The 24471-nt window shown below is 42.5% G+C and overlaps 1 protein-coding gene across 10 annotated transcripts in view; it reads right to left on the minus strand.

Moving 5' to 3' along the window:
* Positions 1-24471, minus strand: part of PLCB1 (phospholipase C beta 1) — a 655431-nt gene that overhangs the window by 197073 nt on the left and 433887 nt on the right. For all 10 annotated transcript variants that reach the window (XM_073339660.1, XM_073339659.1, XM_073339667.1 and 7 more), the window contains exons 7-9: positions 23726-23801; positions 13913-14013; positions 11929-12095 (exon numbers count right to left, since the gene is read on the minus strand). In XM_073339660.1, coding sequence (XP_073195761.1) covers positions 11929-12095; positions 13913-14013; positions 23726-23801 — 344 coding nt within the window. The remainder of the gene's footprint in view (positions 1-11928; positions 12096-13912; positions 14014-23725; positions 23802-24471) is intronic.

Here is a 24471-nt window from a genome sequence, read left to right on the forward strand (position 1 = left end):
GGGAAAACAAACATTTGATGTCTCAGGATAGTTTCTGCAATAGGAAAACAATATATCCTCCACTCTACTGCCTGTGGTAGAGGAATTTAGACCCTTAAGCAATTTACGCTGCATTTACGTAAGTAAACCTTTCCTCAACTTACTACCATTCTTAAGCTGTATATGAACCAAGCAGAAATGCACTAGCAAAGTGAATGTCTACCCAATAATCTACATGTGCCTCTAGTATCACGAACCTCGGAAAATCTCCAAGAAGAACATGGTCACGTCAAATGTAAAAGGAAGACAGGAGAACAGAAGAGGCAAAGCTTCCAAAAATTTCTCCAAGATGTGCCTGGTTCATGTCAATAAATACAGGTCAAGGAAGTACGCAAGTAATGTTACAATGTTAAATTTATTACTATTTATTTATTTATTTATTTATTTATTTATCTATCTATTTATGGAGATTTCCATTCTGCCTTTGGCACTTTCCAAACGCTCAAGAAAGATGGGCTCTGCTCCAAGGGGCTCACAGTCTATGGAATTTGTGCCTTCTGCCATAGTGGTGGTTGATACCAGTAGGTTAAACTTGTAGGGTGGGTTTTTCAAAGCCACCTCAGAAAATCAGATGACCAATTCTCATTAATTTCAATGGGAATTGGGTTTCTAACTCCCTAAGGTAGTTTTGAAAATCTCTGTTTTGCCTGCTAGAAAGTAGGACTAGGAATCACAACTGCTGGTGATTAATGGATACACATTGTGTGTTAAAAACATAATTTCAGAATACGGAGCTTCTGGAAAAGCTTCCCTTTTCGCTTTGCTTTGCCTTTATTGAAATCAAAACTGGATGTCTCGCCAAGGGTATGTCTACACTGCAGGTTTCTTTTGGAAACATGTAGTGTGCATACGTGCATAGCCCCCCTGTCATGGTATAAATCGCATTGTAGATGGTGAGGCATGGATGAATCTAGTAAAGACACACCTGAGGGATATGGGTATGTACCCAGAGTACATACCCTATGCGTTCTCTACTGCTGCAAGCCACACCTCCTGTCTACACTGCTTTTTATTAGCAGTGTAGCATCCCATTGCCTCCAGCTGCTGGAGCCTCTCCTCCTTCCCTGCCACAGGGAAATGCTTCAGCAGCAGGGGAAGGCCCTGGCAGCTCCCCACTGCTGGAGCCCTTCTCTGCCGCAGGGAAAGACTCCCGCAGCAGGGAACAGTTGAATCATTTTCCCCCTGCCTCCCCTCTGCCAGAGCCTTTCACTGACACGTACAGCTACACACTGCAGCATGGACACAGCCTGTTTTCACTCCCACTTGTAGCTACACGTACACTACGTGCTGCCAAAAGTGACGTGTAATGTAGAGGTAGCTTAACGGATGTGCTATTGCTCAAACAGAAGTTATGGGCTTGATGGAGGAATTACTGAGTGAGGTCCTATGACCATGTTATGCAGAAAGTAACGGTAGATGATCGTAGTGGTCCCTTCTGGCCTTAAAAGTCTATGCATTTCCCTTTGATACAAGACAATCTAATATTTGCTTTTTAAAGTTATAATGTAATTTTTCAAAGCCACAGACCAAATTTTGATCTCAGTTATACTGTCTTTAATGGGAATTGCATAAATGTAGGCAGGGGTCAGCCCCACTGGTTTTACTTTATATCACAGTTAAAATTATTAAACCAAAACAGTTTTAACAATACTTTTTTAAAGGGTTCCATTAAAAAATATCAAAAACTAGGGGGCTAAATTTCATTCTGGTGTAAATACGCATACCCTTTCCTCCAGAGTCTAGACCTAGACATGGTGACCAATGGTTTCATCAACTCTAGGTTAGACTACCACAAAACATCCATCTGAGGTTAACCATAAAAGCCACATGGAACCTCAGCAACTTGCTCCATCGTGCAGTCCAAAGAGAACACATCTTACTGCTAACTCTGTGCTTTTCTCTGACTCCCTATCCAATTCCCATTTCATTTCAAAGTGATGGCCCTGATATGTACAGTCTTTAAAGCAGTAAGCCCAAAATATTTTCTTGTTTTCCTAGTAGTGGATCCTAATCTCCAAAATTCAGAATGAACTTATGTCTGGACACTTTTAGGTCACAATGCAAGATAACACAGGCCTTTCTAGAGCAATGAAATGGCCCTGAGATGCCTTCTTGGAAGACAAACAACTAAGCAGTCCTGTAGAAGATATTTTCTATGACATGAGAGAGGCAGAGACATTAGGTCCTTTGCAAAGAGAACTAGTTCTGACTTTTTCTTACGTACATGGTGCCTGGATCCCATGGTAGATCTAGAGTGACAGACAAAAATACATTGATTCACAGTAGACCACTGTTTTATCTCAGCCAAATAATGTCTAGTAGGAATGCCACTATTAGCATATGTAGTTATTTTTCCAAACTGTGATCTGTGGGCCACTTAGGGTTTGTCTAAATGGAGCACTATGGGGAATGTGATTTCTAAAGCACACTAACATGTTGCCCATTAATTGGTCCATGTAGACCCTGTTGGTGAGAACTAAAAGTTCCCCAGTAATTTTAGTAGTGCTGTTTTAAAGGTTAAAATTAATTAAAGTAACAGTGCTGTCGGAAATTCTGCATTAAGATTTTGTTGTGGGATCGGCTATGAAGAGACCAAACAGTCTGCGCTGGAAAGAAGCAGATATTGGTTGGAAAATTCTTAAATAACTTACCAAAGTGGAAATGGAAAACTTTAAAAATAAAAGAAAAACTAATGGTTCCAATAGCACAGGACAGGAGTTGGGCCTCCTCCTCTTATTAGATAGGACAGCAGCCAATGGGAAATAGTTATTTTAGTGTCATTCAGCTACCCAAGCTCCTCCCCCTTTCCTCTTCCCAGTCTTCCTCTTGCTTCACTGGAAAGAGGAAGCAAATCCCAGCTGCTCCCATTTTGGGCAGTTTTACTGTCTTTTTTGCTGGCTGTTTTAGGATTTTTGGGCCACGGCTCTTGTTTTCTTTAGGCACCATGAGTTCCTCCACGGAAGAGAAGAGGAGGAGGGGCACAAAGTATACTCCTCATGCTGACACGCATCAGCGTTCACTTAGCAGGTTCCTTCCACACTGCCAGAGTCAACAAGAGATTGTGGTGGCAGGGGTAATTGCCTGGGTGAGCCAGGCCTTTGCTACTGCCTAGGCTGACTATGGTAGAGACTCCCTTGACTTCTGAGTGAGTGGGAGTGAAGGAGCTGGCCTGTAGGCGGCTTGAAGCCTCAAGCAGGCTTGCAAAATGAGCCAACCAGAGATACCTGCACAGAGAAGGAACCTTAAGCAGCTGATTCCTTATCAAAGTAGCTGAAGCAGCTCCAGAGGAGGAGGAGAAAGAAAAGGTGGAGGGGACTGACTTTGGGAAGCCACAAGGGAGTCTGCTTAGGAAGGCCAGTTGGAAGCTAAGACAAGACAGACTGTGAAGGAGCCCTTTTTGCTCACCCAAGCTCTGAGGTAAGAGCCACACCCTGGGACAGACTTTTTGGACATCTGTGAGTGATTGGCGAATTTCCCTTTTTAAGTTTGTTTGGGGACCTTCCCCCTCCTAGCAAGGAGCCTGATCAGGCTATGTTGTGAGACAAACTTTCATTAAAGCTTTTTGGGATACGTCTCCCTAACACTATCACAGGTTGATGACACAAATTCAGCAATATGATTTTGGTGGAGGCTAGACTGGGATGGGAAAAAATTTATCTTCACATATGGATCAAGAAGACTGGAAATACGCTTCTGTTCTCAGTTGCACCAGTTTGATACTGGTGTAACTACTCTGGCTTCAGTGCGGTTACTCCCGATTAACACCTGAGAGCAGAATCAGGCTGAGAACGCATATGTGCAAGACAGCTCATATTTCTATACAAGTATATGCAACAAATGTAACAGAATAGGGAATTTCCCCTACAGCCTAAACTTTAATATTATAAATGTAGGGACAATGCGCAAAACCTAACACCATAAGTATTGCTCAACAAAGGGTTGCAGAACCCACCCAGTGATTAAAAAGCAAAAAACCTTGCCATATTATCAATCCATATAAAGCCATATTTTCCCACAGCTGTATTTTTAGGTTAGCACCTTCAATATCCATTAGTGCTAGTACACATCATTGCTTTGTTTTCCATTATTTATTTATTATGTTGCTTCAGTTAATAATTCAGAAAGTTTAAGTGCTTCCACTGTAATGTATTTGCAAAGTGGATCCAGTGTGCGGAGATCTCACATTTCAGTAGGAATTTTGGGGGCTGGGGCTTCACTTAAAATAGACTCTTGTTAGCAAATGTGCAAGCTAGTGCAAAGCAATGAATTTTACCAATCGGCAAGCAAGTCAAACACACCCATCTAAAAAGAAAAGAGAGCGCATTACAAAACTGTACTTTGCTCATTTATTTTGACAAGAGCAGTTTACGTGTAATTATTTTTGATAATACAGAACACACTCTAAAATTTGCTGCAGTTCTGTTTATAAAACTAATGAAGTCTCAGTAATAAGAGAACCTAACCTGAGCACTCTATGAATATTTTGCGGAGACAGGAGGGAGAAGCCAGATATTTTTCTGTGAATTACAAATTCTGAAGATTAGTGAACTGCTGTTTTGGTGGGCTCTGTTGTACCGTACTCATCAAACAACAGAAACTGCTGAAAGGTCTTCTGCTGTAACATGGGGGAGCGGCATGGAAAATGTCCAGAACTCAGGAGTTAATATAAACATCTCTAATGTTTAATGTCAGAATTAAGAGAAGCTTGTAGGAGGTGTTTAGCACCTTGGAAGATCTGCCTCCATGACCTCTGGAGACAGGAAGCCCCACCGCCTATATGTCCAAAGTTAGGCTTTAAATAGACTTGCATTATTAGAGCTCCTTCAAACTGCAACAGCAGGGCCCTTACCTGCTTTGTACTTGTTTGTGCCAGTAAACACTGTTGCCTAGGAAATGACCCCATCAAGTCATCAAAGGACTCTAATGTGACTATTCTTACATGCAGTGTTATTGTAGCTGTGTTGGTCCCAGGATATTAGAGACAGAAGGTTTGTGGTGAGGTCATACCTTTTATTGGACCGACTTCTGTTGGTGAGAGAGACCAGCTTTTGAGGTTACACAGAGCTCTTCTTCGTGGTCCCATAAAAGATATTACCTCACCAACCTGGAGTCTCTAACCATTCTAAAGCAGTTACTGAAAGGCGATTTAAAGCAGTGGAATCAAATTGTTTAAAAACATATTGATGTTTAACAGGGTGGGGAAAGTACATTTATATTCAAACAACACAGCATGATGTCTTAACAGTGCTCTGGAAAAAAAATCCATGTGTCAGGCGCTCTATAAAATAAAAGTGTGTTTCAATCTACGACAGGGAGTTCATTAATTTACCTTATTGTTTAAAAAGCAAGAGTAACAACCAGGAAACTTGCACAAGACAATTTGAATGGATGTTGAAATTAAATAGGAGTTGGACACCTTCCGTAGAGTGCTTTGAAACCCCGCTGCCTATTTATCTCCCTCTCTCCCTACTAATGACACACACACAATATTTATGAGGCAGTTGATCAAGGAGCTGACTGAGTTTGAGGGGAGAAACACTCTTTGCTGTTGTGGGAAGGTTCTTTTTTCTTTGAAGATTATAGGGGGTTACCCTTGTGAGTTTTATAATTGGTCAGTTTTTTGGCTTATGGAGAATGTGGTAATTTCCCTAGGAAAGGGTTTGCAACAGGCAGAATTAATATTTCAGCATGCCCATATTTAAGACATGGAAAAGTCTAAAATCTTTATTCCCTCTCATATCTCAAAAATATGCTTTGGGGGAGCTTGTGTTCTGATTCATCCACCAGGGAAGGAGAAACTGCAAGGCACGTCAAGACTCCATTCCCAGGGCTTACACTATTCTCCTGCTTTGCTTAGGAACTCTGAATTTGTTGAAGTCACTATGTGTCGGGCCTTGAGTTATGCTGGGTGGCTGATGGAAAAATGATTCACTTCAGCAGCAGTAAACTTGTAGGTGTTATTGTGCAAAGATTATAACTTTAATAAAGGATCCTAGACATAAAGCTGGGTGACGTTTTTCAGTTTTTCCAGAGGAAAATGCAGGTTCCAATCAACTGAAACAATTTTATGACAATTTCGCCAAATTGTTATGGTTAAAAAAACACAACCTAAACAAAGTTTGGAAGAAATCAAAATGAAACATTTCAATTTTTCTATTCCCAATGACTTTGTTTCAAAATTTACATCCATTTTATTTAAATTATTATTTTTTTTTAAATGTAAAAGCTTAAAACTGACTGAAATGTTTTGGGCCAACAAAAAGTTTCATTCAACTTCAAATGTTTTTACTATTATTATTATTATTATTATTATTTATTATTTTGGAACAGCCAGTGACTTGAGAAATCAGATATTTGCACAGCTCTGCCTGCACATTTTACAAGCTTCGTATGATAGTTGGCAGAGCTGGGCTGGGATTTCTGCACAGCTTATGAGCACTGCAGATATTCCTGCAGGGTTTACTCGTCTTGCAGGAATTCCTGCAGAACTTAATTTTCACAGAAAAAAAAATAGATACACAGGATGCGGTTCTTGAGGAGTTTCTAAACTCCAGAGGCAAAGACAGAGACAGAGAGACAGGGCTCATACTCCTGGGACTCAGAATATAAGTCTCATCGCTCTCTGATCAAAATTGTAACAAGCCCTTTGACATCATGTGTTCACAGACCAAAGGTTTCTTTAAAACCCAATCAACTCAGGCAATTCCCACATCAAAGGTGTAGCAATAAGGTTATGGTTATTATTTCATATACACAAATTTCCTTTAAAAGGGATTAAGGTTGTTCATGTGTGACATCTATCTTATGCAAGCCCTAAACAGCATGGAAATACCAAGTTATGAGATGTCTCTTAACCATGCCAAATGCCTGCATAGCATGTTTCTGCTGACCGTGATAGACTGCACATCATCACAAGGAATTTCCTTCTGCTTCCAATAGATAAGGAAATACTACACGCATTAATCTCCTTCATAGTTATCATGCAAAACATTAGTCACAACCTCACACTTCCTCCAGAAACAAACAACACACCATATACTTGACCTATGTGCATTGTCAACCATAAGCGTCTGCTGATATTGCAAAACCTTAATTTTAACCTAGCAACAGACTACATTGCCACAAAATGTGCTAGGTGATTTACAGATATGTAGGAAGACAGCCCCCTGCACTCTAAACTTTACCATCTAACTGATCCTGCATGTATTTTACTCATGTGAGTAGTCACCATTGACTTTAATGGGACTCTGACTACTCATATGAATAAAGGAGCCCAAGGACTGGAATGCTGCAAGCTGTAAGAAACCCCAGACAGCCATTTTCGGACAAGGCTGAAGAGCTTGGAAAAGAACTGAGATGGTACCGTTCTTCACAAGCTCTGAAGTCTCCAAGTGACACATGCATACACACACTATATATTTAAGCCATCAGAGATCATCTGTGAAGGAAGATCAGAGGGGAATGTGTTTATAGTAGTACTAATGTATACGATTGTTAATGTTACATTGAAACCTTTCATTGCAATACGCGTAACAGCAACAAAGTGGTGGAAGTCTGTAGAAAGAGCACCAGTAGATTTACTGCCTAAAAGCTTTTGTTTTAAAAGTTATTTACGAAATATCCTGAATACCGTTTACAACTTTTCTGTATATATCAAATGTCAGTTTATTAAGAATTGTGTAGAACTCGTTCTTTGAATAGGACTGAAAGCAGGGTTTTGCATACAACGGTCCCAAGGTTTAACTCTGTAATGCCTTCTGAAGTCCTGAAAATAGAGAACTGAGCTTCAACACAGTGTATGTCTACACTGAAATCAGGAGGGGTTATTGTAGCTTTGACCAAAGCTAGCTCAGATATTTCTTCTTGTGCGGCAATCACTCCTCCTGACTGCAGTGTAGACATACGTAAAGAGCTAAAATGAGGAGTAAGAAAGTGGAGTGTAATAGAATTGTCCATAATATTACCCTCAACCATTACATTTAAACTTAAGTACATTCTGAAGTGCTTCATCCAATTGGGGTCAGAGTGCTCAACACCTTACAAAACTGAACCCTCATCTCCACCGCACAGCTCCACAGGAAAGCTTGAAGCCAAATGTTTTCAACCATCTCAAAATTACAGGTACCCAGCCTAAGTCAATGTCTTGATGTGTGTTATTACACACACAGGAAAATTTAATAAATGTCGTAGTCTTTTGGTTCTCTTTGTAGGAATCAACTAGAAGTCCAGAACTTTATGGGATACTTGAGCCATCAAAAGCTTTTGAATCTGATTCCCGCTTTGTAACAGCTATTTTACATGGCAATTTAAATCAGGGAAATAATGTCTTTAAAAGCTAGGAATGCAAGAGAAAGACTTGGCTTGGCTTTCAAGGGTGCAACACAGCAGCGCCTACTGACCTCAGTGGGATTTGCGGGTGCTCAGAACTTCTGAAAATGAGGCCAATAATTCACATAAATATATAAGGATATTCAAACAAAGGAAGGGGACACCCTTCACCATTAATATCTGTTTTTACATTTAGTCTCTGTTTCATTGTATGCACTTTTGCAAACCATCAGTTAACCTAAAACAAGACAATGAGCACAGCTGATGGGTTTTACAAAATCAGAAATGGCAGGGACTGAAAAAAACAAACCCAGAAACAGTTGCACACGTTTAAACTCTTTTGAGAAATCTGGGGAAGAAGCAATGTAATTTGCTCTAAGGCTAGCCAATTAAATCAACCTAATGCTAGTACGCAGTCTTTAAAGTTTCTCTAATACCACCATAAAACACTGTATGTGTACATTGGTGTGATTTAAAGTGGTTGAAATCACTTGGTTGAAAAAAGCTTTTGATTTCTGACGGGGTTTTCTTTTGTTCTGGGTTTGGATTTGATTCAGTTTCAATGGTGTTGGTTCATTTCAAGTACAGTGATATTTTTTTCTTGCAAAACCATATAACACGATCGGCACATTGACAATGACTTGCTCCTGGGGGCTCCAACCCTGCAACTCCTGTCACTCCCCCGATCCTCTCTCCTGTCTCAAATATGCACTTATTTCAGTATATCGTCCAGACACTACAGTGATAAGTTCAGTATAGGAGCCTGCTTACCTCAGCCATCTGTGCCCCTCTGATCCATGCTCATTACACCATCTCCCAGCGTCCCTTCTCCACCTGTCTCTCTTGGCATGCTGCTTCCTGCCTTCCTCATACCATCACCCTGTTCCTTGTTGTACCTCATTAAACCTGGGCGATGGTTGCTCAGGTCAGGCCCTCTTTCTGCCTCACTAGAGCAGCTTTTCTTCATGGCTGCAGGGAACATTCAAACCACCCCCCTTGGAACTGCTGCTGCCCTGGTCCCTGTGGAGGAGGAGTAAGGGGCCAAATATACCAAATGAGGCCGTCCGCTCTGTTCTTGCTTATCTCTTTGGCCAGTTTCTGGTATGTTCTGGGAACCGTGGAGCTTCTGCATGTTCGTAGAGCTCCGGCTGGCAAGTGATTGGGCCAGGGGGTTAAAGTTATTTAACTGCATGGAAGGAGAGGAAGGATCATACTGGGAAGAGCTTCCCAATCAACTCTAATCGGCTGCTCATTTTAGCACCCTGAGTGGGCGGGCTTGGGAGATACCACCTCTTATTTTTTCCCCAAATCAAAAAGGAGTGAAGCCCAAGGCTCTGTCTACACTACTATGTCTATGTGAATAATGTAGCTAGAGTCGAGTTACCGTGGGGGACTCGACTGTGGGGGGTCGACGGGAGAAAATATCCCATCCACTTACCTTACTCTTCTTGTCAGGGTCGACTGGAGAGCGATCTGCAGTCGATTTGGTGGGTCTTAACTAGACCCGCTAAATCGACCACTGGTGGGGTCGATCTCAGAACGTCGATCCCGGCTGTAGTGGAGACCTGCCCCAAGAAACCCAACAGGCCATCTGAGCCACACCCAGAAGGAAGCCAAGCTGGAAGAGCCCAATGGTGTATTAGGGGACTGGAGCCCAGACAGCAAACATGTCATGGTTTGAACTCTTGCATGATCTACTGAAAGCTCATTTTGTGGGCAGAACTTGGAAAAGTACCAGAACCTTTCTCTTTCCTTTTCCAATTTAATCTCTGCACAATCCCTTCCAATAGCACAAAGAATGTGAAGCAAAAATTCAGTTTAAAGGATAAACCATGACTCTAAACCCACACCATTGATCGGTGTTGATTTCAGGTCTATTCGTATCTTTTAGGCTTCATAACCTCTCTAGCAAAGAGCTCCACCGGCTGATTGTGCATTGTGTGAAGAAGTACTTCCTTTTGTTTGTTTTAAATCTGCTGCCTATTAATTTCATTGGGTGTCCCCAAGTTCTTGTGTTATGTGAAGGAGTAAATAGCATTTCCTTATTCACTTTCTCCACACCGGTCAAGATTTTATAGACCCCCCAGTTGACTCTTTTCTAAGCTGAAAAGTCCCAGTCTTTTTAATCTCTCCTCATACGGAATCTGTTCCATGTCCCTAATCAGTTTAAGTTGCCCTTCTCTGTACCTTTTCAAATTCCAATATATCTTTTTTTGAGATGGGGTGTCCAGATCTGCATACAGTATTCAAGATGTGGGCATAGCATGGATTTATATTTTCTGTCTTGTTCTTTAATCCCTTTCCCTGTTCGCTCTTTTGACTGCCATTGCACATTGAGCAGATGTTTGCAGAGAACTATCCACAATGACTCCAAGATCTCCTTCTTGAATGGGTAACAGCTAATTTAGACCCCATCATTTTGTATGTATAGCTGGGGTTATGTTTTCCAATGTGCATTACTTTGCATTTATCAACATTGAATTTCACCTGACATTTTGTTGCCCAGTCACCCAGTTTTGTGAGATCCCTTTGTAACTCTCTGCAGTCTGCTTTGGACTTAACACCCCCTTTGGCAGTGTAAAGGGGCATTAAAATTGGTGCCAATGTACTGGACTTAGTGTAAATGAGGATCAGACTCTGAGAGTTTTGTTAAACTGAGGCTCCAAGGCTTTGTCTCTTTGATGGTTATTTTGAATCTGATCCTTTGAAGTGATAAGGGTGTGGAATTCAGGGTACTCAGCAGCTCTGAGGAGATGGTTAGCAACTTGTAGGACTGCGTCCTGTATCTCTGAATCAAAATATGTTTTTTCACATCAGATCTGTTTTTTCAGGATATTCCCACACCCATAACAATTCTATGATATAAACACATTGAAAAGGAGTGTAGACAGTAGAACATATGAATCAGAATAAAACAAGATGCATGCGTAAAATCAATGTTACGTTAAGACTCAGGGTGGTAGTAAAAGTCTATCTGCTGAGAGTAGAATAGGCTCTCACAGAGCTTTTGGCAAAAAGCCCAGCTGAGCCCAGAAAACATTCAAGATTTTCAAAAGAGAATTTTCTGTGATTATGACCAAAAAACCCACATTCTGCTGTAATCAAAGCCTGCGTTGTATAACCACCTTATCAGCAAATAGATGGCTGAGCTATTAGTGTTATTCCAATGATCAGGCCATAGAATGATTCTTCTCAGATTCAATACCACTGATGGTTTTATAACGTTTTGCATTTCCCAAACATCTCATACGCAAGAAAATAGTTATTGTCCTAGTGCTGCTTGTGCTGAAATTTACATATCAGAGGAACTGTCCTGAACTCTCAATTATACGTACTGAAAAGCAAACGGAAACCAGCCCATCCTTCCTAACTTAAGTTCCAACAAAATTCATTGGAATATTAACTACATCAAGTCTCACAAGCCTGTAAAGTCTAAAATCAGCCATTTGGAAATGTGATTAGACTCTGATCCAAAGTCTGCTCCAGTGTGTTGCTCTAGTATAATTTGTTCATTGTTTCAAACCAGAAACAGAAGACAGCAAGACTATCAAAACCACTGACCTTTCTTTGCTAGAGTATTATTGGGTTCATATTTCTCAATCAGTTGTTGAACTTGCTCCTGTTTCATTGGCGGATAAAGGATTTCATTTAACCGTGGATCACGTTGCTTATAATTTATAAACTCCATCATCTGATCAACAGTAAGGTATGGTCTGCTCTTGGCACCGCTAGAGAAAAATGATGGTTAAAAAAAATAAAAGAAATTAGAATATTTTCCCTTGCAGTTTTGTTCAATGGTTTGCAACTTCCCATGGAAACAGAAACAAGATTCAAACTACCAGGCAACAAAAAAATATGTTCTGTTAAGTCTTCAAACTCATTTACTTTATGACTAGATATGGCAAACTTTCTTTATTAAACACCTATCAGTGAGAGGGCTCAGCATTGTTGATGTCAGTGAAAGACAATTAGGCCAATGCTGAGAGCTTTTGAAAATTCTACTCCTAGATTCCTGGACAGGACATACTTTTTAAATGAGAGGAAACGAAATGCTGTATTACTGAGCCTGTTACCTAAGTTCCATTGGCATTCCAGGCCTAACTATTAGGTTTTTCTGTTGGAGGACAGAAGCCCTGATTTTATTATACGATTATTTGCTTGGTTTACAGTGCCCTCAAAGAATGCTAGGGACTTTACAAAACAGGCAAAAAAAAATAGATCCCAACCCAAGGAGCTGACCATCTCAGGCTGCGATCCTGCAACAGGCTTTGTGTAGAGGGACCTCTGAACACACCTAGGGCCCCAATGAACACCACATGAATACCAGGCACTGTGATGTGCCTGCATGCATGCAGGATTGGTGCGAAAGGAGATTACTATATGTGGCATTTTCAGAAGCATTTATTGGTGGCCTGACTGTGTTCCTATTGCAATCAGTGACAGTTTTTCCATTAAGTTCAATGGGAAGAAGGTTGAGCACTTTTGAAAATGTCACCCTATCGGTTGGGGCAGAAAAAGATGAACAGAGCAAGAACACACAGGTTTCAAATATAAGCTCATGAATTTGCTTTGATGGCTCTTGGGATGTGTCTTAGGTATCTTGGGAACTAACATCTCATCCACGTGGCTACCATCTTGCCCCATTTTCTTGCTCCACTGGTAGTAGGAGAAGAGGCTGTGTTGGAGCTGAGAAGTACAGTGACTCTTGCAGGAATAGCCATACCACCACATGCCATTGACTGCTTGCTTGCCAGGGGCCAAATTTAGCTCTGGAGTAAGCAGAGTAAAACATTTTGTGAAATCAAGGAGTGTTGCATCTACTTAAGCTGGGGTTGCATTTATCTCCAATAGTGAGACAGCAGGTTGCTGCAGAAATAGTCAATATCTTGTAGAGGACAGAGCTGTACATAGGAACGCCAGTGAAACCAAAGCAAGTTTTTTAAGCCTGAAAGGTCTGTGAGGTTCACCAAAGAAACATAAAACCGTACTGATCCAATCCCAGAAAAAGAGGATGTGAAAAAGTTCGGCTAAAGTTGTATGGCTTTCAGGTGTTTAAGAAATTGAAAATATGAAATGACAAAAGCACAGCTGTTTGCAAATGTAATTTACGCTGTAATGAGGCATATGATCTCTAACTGCATCATGCATGAATCCTAAATGCTATTGCATTCTTATTCCAACTCCTTATTAGTCTTCAAGTGGTTTCTATACACTGATATCTAATGCCTGTTCTCATGCTTATCACTTCCTCTCCTTTTTTGTCACTGAAGCTTAAACTATCATAATACATATTGAGAAACAAGGCCTGGCAGTTCTATTCCTCTCGAAATAAATTACTGTAAAACTCTGGCTATTACAAACAGTGACTAAAGCTTGGAGGAAGGAACTTTTGATCTACATTCACCTTCTAGGTTAAATAACAATCCTTCTTGACATGGAAATCTGTTCCTGGCAGTCGTTGTGATGCTGTAGCCTAAATAACCTACTTTGCCATCACTACCAGAGAAAATCAGTGGAGGAGGGGAAAAAAAGTGTCATTTCTTACAACTCAGAAAAGATGTGGTCAATTTCAGGCCGAGGGCAGAGATTGTTTAAGAATACTCTGTATGCTTCTGGGGTGAAGTCCTCTTGAGGGATTGAATCATTCTGTGAAACGGGGGAAAAAACACTGAAGTAAAGAAATAGCACATTTTGTTTATAAGCAAGTCATTACAAGATTATTTCCCTTTGCAGAATAATCAACTCTCCTGAATAACAGAGCAGTTTTAAGAATATAGCTTCTGACAAAAAGTAAAATGATCTGTTTCAATAACTGGGTGATTTGTTGTATGACTATGTCCTCCCTTAGACAAGATTATCTTTTACCCTATGCACCCATGCAGAACTGTAAGAAGACACAAAACTTTCCCTTCTTCCCCTATGTGAGTTACCCACAGAATGGGTGAAGGAGCAGCCTACATGTAGCTGCTAATTCCAACTCCACACAGGTGCGCGGAGAGTGGTTAGGGGCAGGGAATGGGTGGAACCCAGGCTGCTCCTCCCAGCCTTCCCAAGGGGAAACAAACTGATACTTTTATAGAGCTGCAACAGGTTACTTGACTCCTTGGAGCATGTGAAGAACCAGGGAATGAATTGGAACCCTGAGCAAAAATTAATACCCTGGTCTTGTCCAAGGACCGCACAAATATTTCCCGCTACTTACTCAGGACACACGGATAAAATATTCTTCTCCTGGAAAAGTCCTATGGAATTTAGCTTTTCTAAAAGTTTTTGTTCATTTGTTTGTATTAACATCCAATATAACTTAAGAGAAAATACTACAGAATTCTGCAGAATGGTTCCAAAACCTATAGAAAGAAAGATTTTTTAAATTTTATAAGTCTCTAGAGTAAAGTATATAACTCTATTTTTACATGCTATTTTTATAATCTCTATTATATTCTTCAGAGCTTTTCCAGAAGAATAGGATTATTGTGTTTGCTTTTACACATGGGGTATTTTATTACAGTACAGAAGATTTGAGCCTTATTGCGATTGGCCCTTTCATGGGACTCAGGTGGATGCAAGAGCTTTCTTCCTAACTGACACTTGTCTAAGAGCCCATCCAATCACAGTCCTTGAGCTCAGCGAAGAGCAGGGGCTGCTCCCTCCATGCACCCACTGGGGCAGGGAAAACGGAGAGAGGAGGTCTAAATAATGATGCAAGCCCCAATGCAGGCCAGTAGCTTCACACGTTTTGACTTTTGCCTTTGCATCAGTCCAATGAGCTCTTCCGAGAAAGGAGGACAACATGCAAAATAATTACTGTGTAGAGGAAACCTCCTAAGGAGCCAGAACAAAACTGAAAATGCAAAAATGTGGAACAGACATATCGAAGACCTGATCCTGAATTCCTTTCATGTGAGCCACCCACATGGAAGGCACTGGGGGTTTGGCCTGTGGAAGGACTACAGTATCAGGTGACACTTCTCCATACCTCCAAACTAAGTACATGATTCCAATCAGTGAGAAGAAAGTGTTTTGGGATCGGATGCAAAGCCATTTCCCTGGAAATGCTGCTGAGCCCACTTGTGTCAGAAGCAAGCCGCTGACAGAGGAAATCATTGCTATTATTTATTCTGCTGTTTAGCACTGTTGCCAAGGGAACCGGAAGTGTCTATTCAAGCTTTTGTTAGAAGGAAGGGAACTTTTCAATATTTTTCTGCTAAAAATGTGCCATTGGAGTGATTGTCCCCACCTCCCCTGCACTAGTGGGATCCATCCAGCCCCAAAGGGAAGTCACCTGTGGGTGTTTGTATCAGAACCACCCCTTGATGTTTCTGCTGGGAGGGGGTACATCCAAAGCTCAGCACTGCAGGCTGCTTAGGAGATGTGCTGACTTGTATATTCCCCACTGTCCTGGCCACACCTCCTCCCTACCCAAGGTACCCACGTTTAGGGTTGGATGGCTCAGGAGTCTGTGACAAAAGAGGGCTTTCCACCACCCAGGCGCCTGTGCCCTCAGTTATAGCAATAAAAGCCCAAGCTCAAAGCTCCTTGGCTCTGTGGCACGGTGAGGCTCAGAACGAGACACCTCTCTCCCCACCATACACTTGCCATGCCCCACCACATGTGTCCGCCTCAGACCCTGTAATCCTCCAGTCAGTTCCATGCAGTGGGGGCAGCAAAAGTGCCTCAAAATAAGCCAATTATACAGACAACCACAAAAAAAGTAACGTGTTTTTATATGCACATACAGTTGCTGAGGGAACTGGAAATGTATCTCTCACGCACACACACACAGCTATTTTCATTATGCTTAACGGGCTATTCATTTCTTCCCAACTTTTTTCATTTTTGCTTCCTTAGGTTTCCTGAACTGTTCCTTCCTGCTCTCTGGACACCTTTCCATCAGCAGTTTGTGGCCCAACAACCACCTTCAATGCATTTTCTATTATAAACACCTAAGTTGGGTGTATTAAACAGTCCTCAGTGTCATTTTTATAATTGCAAGGGAGCTAAATGTGGCTGCAGGGCTGAAGGGCAAGTTTGGATCTTTGAGGGACTGGGATGTTTTCCTCATCTCCTTCACAAAAGCCTCCTCTTTTCAACACTCCACTCCTACAGCATCTGTGTAATGGCCCCCATTCTTGGGATTTGAACGGTTGTAGGCCTCAGATGCTCGAAAGTGCAGAGGAAGTGTGTAAGCCACCACTCAGGATGTGTGATGTGTCCTTGTCTGTCCCCAGTACACAGAGGATGTAAGTCTGCTATAAATACCAGTTAGCCTGGAGCTTTAGCACAAGCTGTAGAGACTCCTACTTTTAGCTCTGCAGATCTCTAGTTGAATCCCTGCTGTCAGCCAAGATGGAGGCCATTACATAGCAACAGGCCCACATTCTCTGGGGGACAGAATGACCAGTGAGTTAAATCTCCTTCTGTTATATTTGTCACTAGTTATCTTCCCCACTTATCCATTTCACTCTTCTCAGTGGTGAGGTTCCCTCCTACATACTACCAGGCGTTGGTGCACAGGCATGCAGCATTTTGATCAGAACACAAGTCCAACCAGAATGTGGCTTTGGACAATCAGTGCCCAGAGTCATACTCTAGTTGGAATCAGGGCAGATGGAAAGTGAAGTAGAATCAGAATATACAAAAATCTATTAAAACAACCAAACCCACTGCTGAAATGGAGGCTAATCCTCACCAAGTTCATATTCAGTGCAGCTGGGATGGAGGTGTGGGGGTAAAACGTGGCTACAAGGGAACTGTCCATCTCCCCTAATCCCAGAGGTGACCAGAGGCCAAACCAGCCCCCGCAACATAAGCTAGAGCAGCCACCTGGCTGCTCAAAATTATGCTGGCTGGAACAGTCCAACAGTCCCCTAAGTACCTGAGATAGCTAGAGCATGGAACACTCCAGCCTCACCCAGACACAGGAATCCCCAGCTGCCCCTTTAGAAGCTGGAGTGATAAAAAAAGTGACTTGAATTGGGACAAAGATCTGACCCAACGGCTTTGGGTGAAACCTTGTTGACATGCACAAATCCCCAATGCATTGTGGGGACACGTGCACAAGGACAATCTTTTTCGCTCCCAAATTCAGTGATTGTTTCAAGGGCATGTTAATAAGTATTCGCCTCCCCAGCACGATGGTGGCGCACTGGTGCACTACTGAGTCACAGGGAAGAGAATCTAGTGATCACCCAACACAGCTTCCCAGGCCACCTAGAGTTCTGCCTCCAATCAAAGAACTGATCCAAACTGAACCTGTTTAGCTGGTGAGACTGAATGAGATCATACCCTGAAGTGGAATTGCTGGCTGTATGTGATGCCTGCTTACAGAGTGTAAAGCTTTCTCGACAGCTTTTTGGGGTGTCTTTTTTTCTGGATTAAAAAAATCAGTGGTTTTTCACTGATGGGTACAAAATGTTTTATGAATAACCAAGTTGGACTTTCTCATAAGTTTGCTTACATTGTGTGTGACAAATGGAGACTCAGTTATTTTCTTTGTTAATGTACATTTGCGTTTCTATAGCAAGTGGAGAAAAGGCTTCAAATGAACTGATTCAGTCTTCAGACGTAGTGACACCTCTATTTAACTTGAAATAGTGTGGGGCACAACACATAACAAATAATGACAATTCTTGAAAAATACAGTTCTACAGAGCTGAGGAGCGAAAAGCTCTTTACACTCTTTGTTTTGGCACACTGTAATATTTCTGAATGCTTGTGTGGGCATAATCTGTAGGCAGTTGCTACACCTAATTATGGTTCTTAGAGAGAACCAGGCAGAAAAATACCTTCCCAGTGGTATGCGCAATGTCTAAAAAGAATTGTACCACAGCTGACAATAGGCATTTTCTCCCAAATCTGACTGCTATACATTCGTAAAAAAACAGAACAAAGAAAGGCTGTCTGCAGTAAAGCATGTAGCTCAATTTGCATTGCGTCTGAAAACTCGCTAGACAATGGATAATTACAATATGCCATTGCTTCACTAAATGAGTAAGTATTTCTTACAGGGGCAATTTTGATATCAGTGCTCTGATTACTGAGGGTCTTTATATTCCCATAGATTTCCATTCCTATTGGCTTTAATGGGAGTTTGAGAGCGCTCAGCACTTTGCTGGATGGGGACCTTTCCTGATGACCAGAGATCTGCGTTTCTGTCCCCTTTTGCATATAATTTGGTTCAAATTCAGAAACGCATTTGAATTTCCATCCATTTACGGCCACAACCATACAAAAAGCCATCGATGCAAGCCGCTGGGAGGAAATAAAGTATGAAATGTACATATTATTTATTTACCACCACCAGTGTGCAGGGGTGGCAGGTTTGTATAATTTTTGGTGCAGGTCCAAGTCCCACCCCACTTCCACACCTGCTTAGGGCTCTGGGAGGGAGTTTGGGTGTGGGGTGCGGGCTCTGGACTAGGGCACGGGGTTGGGGTACAGAAGGGGGTGCGGGCTCTGGGAGGGAGTTTGGGTGCAGGAAAGGGTTCAAGCTGTGGGAGGGAGTTTGGGTATGGGAGGGGGTGAGGGATGCGGCGCTTACCTCAGGCGGCTCCTGAAAGCGACCCGCACACTCCTCAGGCAGCAGCTCCTAGATGGTGAGGGCCAGGGGTCTCTGCACACCGCTGCCCGCAGGCACCGCCTCAGCAGCTCCCATTGGCTGCAGATTCGGTGCTCGGAGCGGGGAGTTCCAGGAATGGCGCGCCACGCGGAGCGAGGGCAGGCAGGAAGCCGCGTTAGCCTCGCTGTGCTGCTGGTGGTGGTGGCCGAGGCCCCTAGGCCCTTTTTAATTGCCCGGGGGCGGCAGACGGGAATGACAGATGCTCTGGGGGGAGGCGTGCGAGGGCAGCGGGGCTGGGGGAGAAACCCGGCCCAAACATTGGTGGATCCGGGCCCTGTGCTCTGAACATTCCTGGAGCACAGGCACCCCGGGCCCATACAATTCGCCGCCCCTGCCAATGTGCTCAGTATTGCACATGACCCAAAGATAAAGACAGGAGATAAAAGCTTGGCCCAAATAGCTTCTACAACCTAAGAGACAATTTTAGACACTCGCTGAGTTTGGACAGCAAAATCCTCATTGCCAGAAATATTTAATATATTTTGTCCCTTTCAACATGCTGGCCTGAGAGCTAGCCACATATCAGTGGAGTCACCCACAGACCTTTTGTCCTAAGCTCTTTCTGCGTTCTCTGAACAAACTGCCCTGCTTTTTGCACTGCAGAAAAACACGCCTTGTTTCTAAATTTGCAGTATATTTGGCATTCAATACTGTTTTGTTATTAAGGCCCTCTGTTCATTTCAGGCACTGACCATTTATGATTCGTCTGGAATCCCACTTGCTTTTGCAGCACCTGTCTCATTCCCCTATTGATTTAACAGCACAACAGCTACTCAGATGATAGGATTCAATAGCCAGGGTATTTTATTTTGGAGTGAATATGTATATTCGTGGCCCGTTTTTCCTGCTCAGTGGAGTGTAGAATACAATCTCCATGGCCAAGGTTTTCAAAAACAAGTGCCCAAAGTCAAGCTACAAACGTCACATCCTGAAGCATGGTCGGTTTGCCGAAGTGCCGAGCACCTTTCAGCTCCTGCTGACTTCAACCAGCCTGGCTGAGATTTTAAAAAATGCCTAGGGGAGTCGGATGCCCAGTTGGACACCTAATCCCCTCAGGCATTTTTGAAAAATTCACTCCCCTGGCTTCAGTATTTGCTGCTGGATACTCAAAAATGTGGAAAATCAGGCCACAAGCTCTTAAATTCATATTTAGGCACGTCAATAAGGACTCAGTCCTACAAGGGGCTGAGCACTCTGACCCAGCACCAGCAAAGCACTTGCGTCGGTGCTTCACTTTAAGCACACGGATCATCGCCTTGACTTTCATAGGACGACACATATGCTTCAAGCTAAGCACATGTTTAAGTGATTTGCAGACTCGGGGTGAGAGTGCTCAGCACCTTGCAGGAGCGAGCCCTTATTTCGGTGCCTATGTATGAATTGAAGAGCTTAATTTTAGGCTTTTAGGGCGAGATACCCCTTCCTATTATTCTTCCACAGCAGCATAAAGGGACTGTTAAATCTCTGTGCCAGCTGGAGGAGAACTCCCAGGAACTAAGTCAGATAGCTCCACATTGTTTTGGGAGGCCCCTTCCACAAGCTGCAGCATTAGGGGCATGGCAGGGGCAGGGGCTGGGCCTGTAGTCGACGCAGCCACAGGAGTTCTGTGCAAAGATGTCACCTGTAGGCAGTTCAGCTCAGACTACAATATCTTTGGGCTGGGGGAGGGATAGCTCAGTGGTTTGAGCATTGGCCTGCTAAACCCAAGGTTGTGAGTTCAATCCTTGAGGGGGCTTTATAGGGATCTGGGGCAAAAATTGGGGATTGGTCCTGGTTTGAGCAGGGGGCTGGACTGAGGTCCCTTCCAACCCTATGATTCTATGAACTTTTAGGCAGTCTCCTAAGGTGGAGGCTATGACTACACTACAGCTTATGTTGGCAGGGGCGTGAATAAAGCATCTCCCCCAGCGACATAAGTTACATCGACATAAGCACCTGTGTGGACAGCAGGAGAGCTTTTCCCACTGACATAGCTGCTGCCGCTCTTGGGGGCTGGTCTAGTAAAGCTGATGGAAGAGCTCTCTCCCGTTGGCAATGCGAGAGGGCTTGCATTGGTGCAGCTGCACTGCTGTAAGCTCTCCAGTGTAGCCATAGCCTAAGTTACATGCCAGGGGCCATATCAGCTCCTGACACAACCTAGAATCAGGATGGTGCAAAAGTGGCTTAAACCCACCTAAGCCCCTTTCCCCCCCAGGGCTGCAGGGTTTTTTTGCTGTGCCTTAGGGGCTACTACAGTCTCTTAGAAGTGCAGCACAAAATCACACTCTCACTTTGGAAAAATCTCAGCCCATGAGTCCTACGCTTCCCTAATGTATATCGTAAATATCCTTTCTACGCAGTTTGGAGAGACATCTTTGGAGGTTTAGAAAATATATACAAGCACACTCATCTAGTGTTCTGGGTGCTCCGTCAACTTTTGTAAAAAATATACTAAATGAACAAATTCCACTTTTCCAAGGAGGATTGCATGCTATTCACATACCTCAATGAGAGACAGTATCCTGTATTAGTTTCAACTTTACCTTGTTCTAGTCTAAACTTTATGTCTAGAGGACACAAGATGGGTGAAAATATCACAGAAATTGGAAGCTGAGAGCCCAGAATTCTGCTTGTTTAAATAAATGGGAACACAGGTGAAAGAGCAGAAGTCAAAACAGTCAAATTTCCCCTTAACTCCGTGGGATTTGCTCTTTCCTGGAGGATTTGGTCATGGAACAGTGTTTCTTTTAAAAGATTTTATTTCCAGGATAATCAACTGAGTTTTCCTTACTGCATGTAACACATCATTTTTTGTCCTGAACAAAAAGATCTACCTTATACTATGAATAATTGTCCAACTAGTGTCCCGGCAAAAAATATACAGCAATCTCTAGATAAAATTGACTATTGACTCAAATAAACAACAGAAGGAGCTTGTGGTTTCCTTCAAGCATTGTAACAATGTTTATGTTTCTTTCAGTGAGAGTTAAGAAATCATTTTTATCCTTATTACCACTCAGTAAACGGATACATTAAATCAAATGAGTTAAAAAGCATGCCTCGGAGATTCTTGAATATCTCATCTTAAATGCTAACTGCACTGCCAATTAAATGAAAAGCAATCCTGGAAACAAACCTCAAACATATTTCTTTTTTTAAGAAACAAATGAGAAGGTAGAAAACCAATCACATATCTGCTGTGTGTGGTAAAGTATATGGTGCATTATTTTCACAATCAGTTTAGATTTCCATAATCTTTACATACGTTTTGCAAATATTTACATAAATTGCTTGCAAAAAGCTCCCAAAGCCTCTTTCCATCTTTTTAGATCCATTTTCCCCTAGATTTCTGAAACATCTGAGGGTCTGATTGAACCGGGGAAGATGAGATCTTTGAGGATTGGCTTGTGGAGTTTTGCCCTGTTGCTGTTCTGGGGCACCAGATTTCCCTTCCCGCAGGAATCAGCTGTGGAACCAGGTCCCAAAGACAGTCTGGGTGCTCACAAGAAGTCTGGGCCTTCTGCAGGCCAGCTCTGTGCTTCTGCAGCAGACCTGTCTCCATTGAAGCTAGGCTGCTAGAGACTACCTTGGTGGCAGCTGTTCCTGGCATCCCTCTGTTAAAGTGGGGTCTCTTCAACAGTGAAGAGACTACAGGCTTACCTTCACTGCAGAGTGAGCTGGAGTTATCCACACCTGAGTTAACTCCTCTTTAGTTATCCTAGCTCAAGTGAGAACAAATCACACACCAAACACCACTGGAGATGCACAAAGTGTTTGAATCTGCAGCACAGAATGAGTGCATTTACACCTGGGTGGGAAACCATTTCCCCATCCTTCGAGAGTTACTGAGATTTTGGATTTTTTCCTCCATTCCGAAACGGGATGAAAAATTAAAATCTCAAAAATTTCCATCAACTGATCATCTAAAAAATTGAAAGGCTTTGATCATTTCAAAATGTTTCATTGAGATTTTGACTTTTTAAACAAAATAACATTTTTAGTATACATTAACTAACATTTTGAATAAATTAAAAACCTAAACTTTTCATTTTGAAAACATCAAAATGGGATGTTTCACACTGCTTTTTCAAACTGTTTTCAAATTGGGAGATCTGTCCATATCAACCCTTTCTTGTGAACAGCTTCGGTTTTAACACATTGGTTTCTGACATAACAATGCTTCGTCAGAAAATTCCCAACGCCCTCTAGCTGTATTAGCAGTGCAGAATGATTGTATTAGCAGAGCAGAGTAGCTGTGTCCGTAGTAGCTAAGTGTTAGCTGTACTCAAGATTTTACCCATGTTCCCAGGCTCACTAGCTCAAGTTTAAAGCACCACTTAACTTGACCTAGAGATTAAGTGTGTGGGCGGGAGTCATGTTCTGTGCAATGCTCCAATTATAACTTGAGCTAACACTGCAGTGAAAATGAGTCCTGAAAGTCTGTAATAGAGTCAGTGACTGTGTTATAGTCTCATGGCATCTCCACAAAGTATGGCACACAATCCTGTACCCTTCCCTCCAGCTCACTTACACTTCCTTCAGTTCCCTTCCCAACTCCTCAGCAAAGATACTCAGACTTGCAGAGAGCCATCTCTGGAATCCAGGGGTATCTTCTGTGCAGGAGAGGAAGAGCCACTGGCTGAGGGCCTGTTTGTTGGGCAGGTCTCAAGGGGCATGATCAGCCCCTGAGAAAACACTGCTGGAATCAGCTATGATTTGGCAACACTTCAGAGCAGGCCAAGAAAATATCTGAATGCTTACCCTGGCAGATGGAAGGCTACAAGCTTCTAATGCAGTCTCTACTCGCTTTCTGTCAGCGGAAAACAAGCGGTATATGCTGCAAAATGGAAATAAACAAGCAGGGATTTGTTCAAAGGCACATCACACTTTTCTGTATTATATGGATACAAGCTGTGCATGGCTAACGGACTGCACAGCAAAGTGACTTTTTGGGAAAACTTGTGCATTCATCCTTTGTTTCATAGCTAGATCTTGAAAACAGAAACACTTTCACAAAAAAACAAAAAGAAATCAAAATATTCCAATCAGATAAACACTTAACATTGGAGGCAGGGAGTTGACGGGGAAAGTAGTCATAGAAGGGACAGAAAGGGTGAGGACAGAAAGAGCCCTGAAAGGGGAGATCAGTTTCTTTCACCTCTAGGTCACTGGTTCAAATCCAGCCCAGAATGGTAGTTATCAACACTTATTACCATTTGTTGGGTGCTTAGTGGCATATATTAAATAATTTGGGTGATGTCAGCCCATTTCCCAGCATTCCCACCAAAAAAGCCATCATCACAATGGGTATCTAGCATAGTTATAATGGCTCCCAATACCTGTAGCATTTGAGCACATCATAATCTTTAATATATTATCATCACAACAACCCTGAGGTAGGGAAGTGCTATTATCCCCATTTTACAGATGGGGAACTGAGGTGCAGACAGTCTAGGTGACTTGCTCAAAATCACACAGGCAATCTAGGATGAAGAAAGGACTTGAAC

Source organism: Lepidochelys kempii, chromosome 3, assembly GCF_965140265.1.
Source record: "Lepidochelys kempii isolate rLepKem1 chromosome 3, rLepKem1.hap2, whole genome shotgun sequence".
Taxonomy (NCBI): Eukaryota; Metazoa; Chordata; order Testudines; family Cheloniidae; genus Lepidochelys; species Lepidochelys kempii.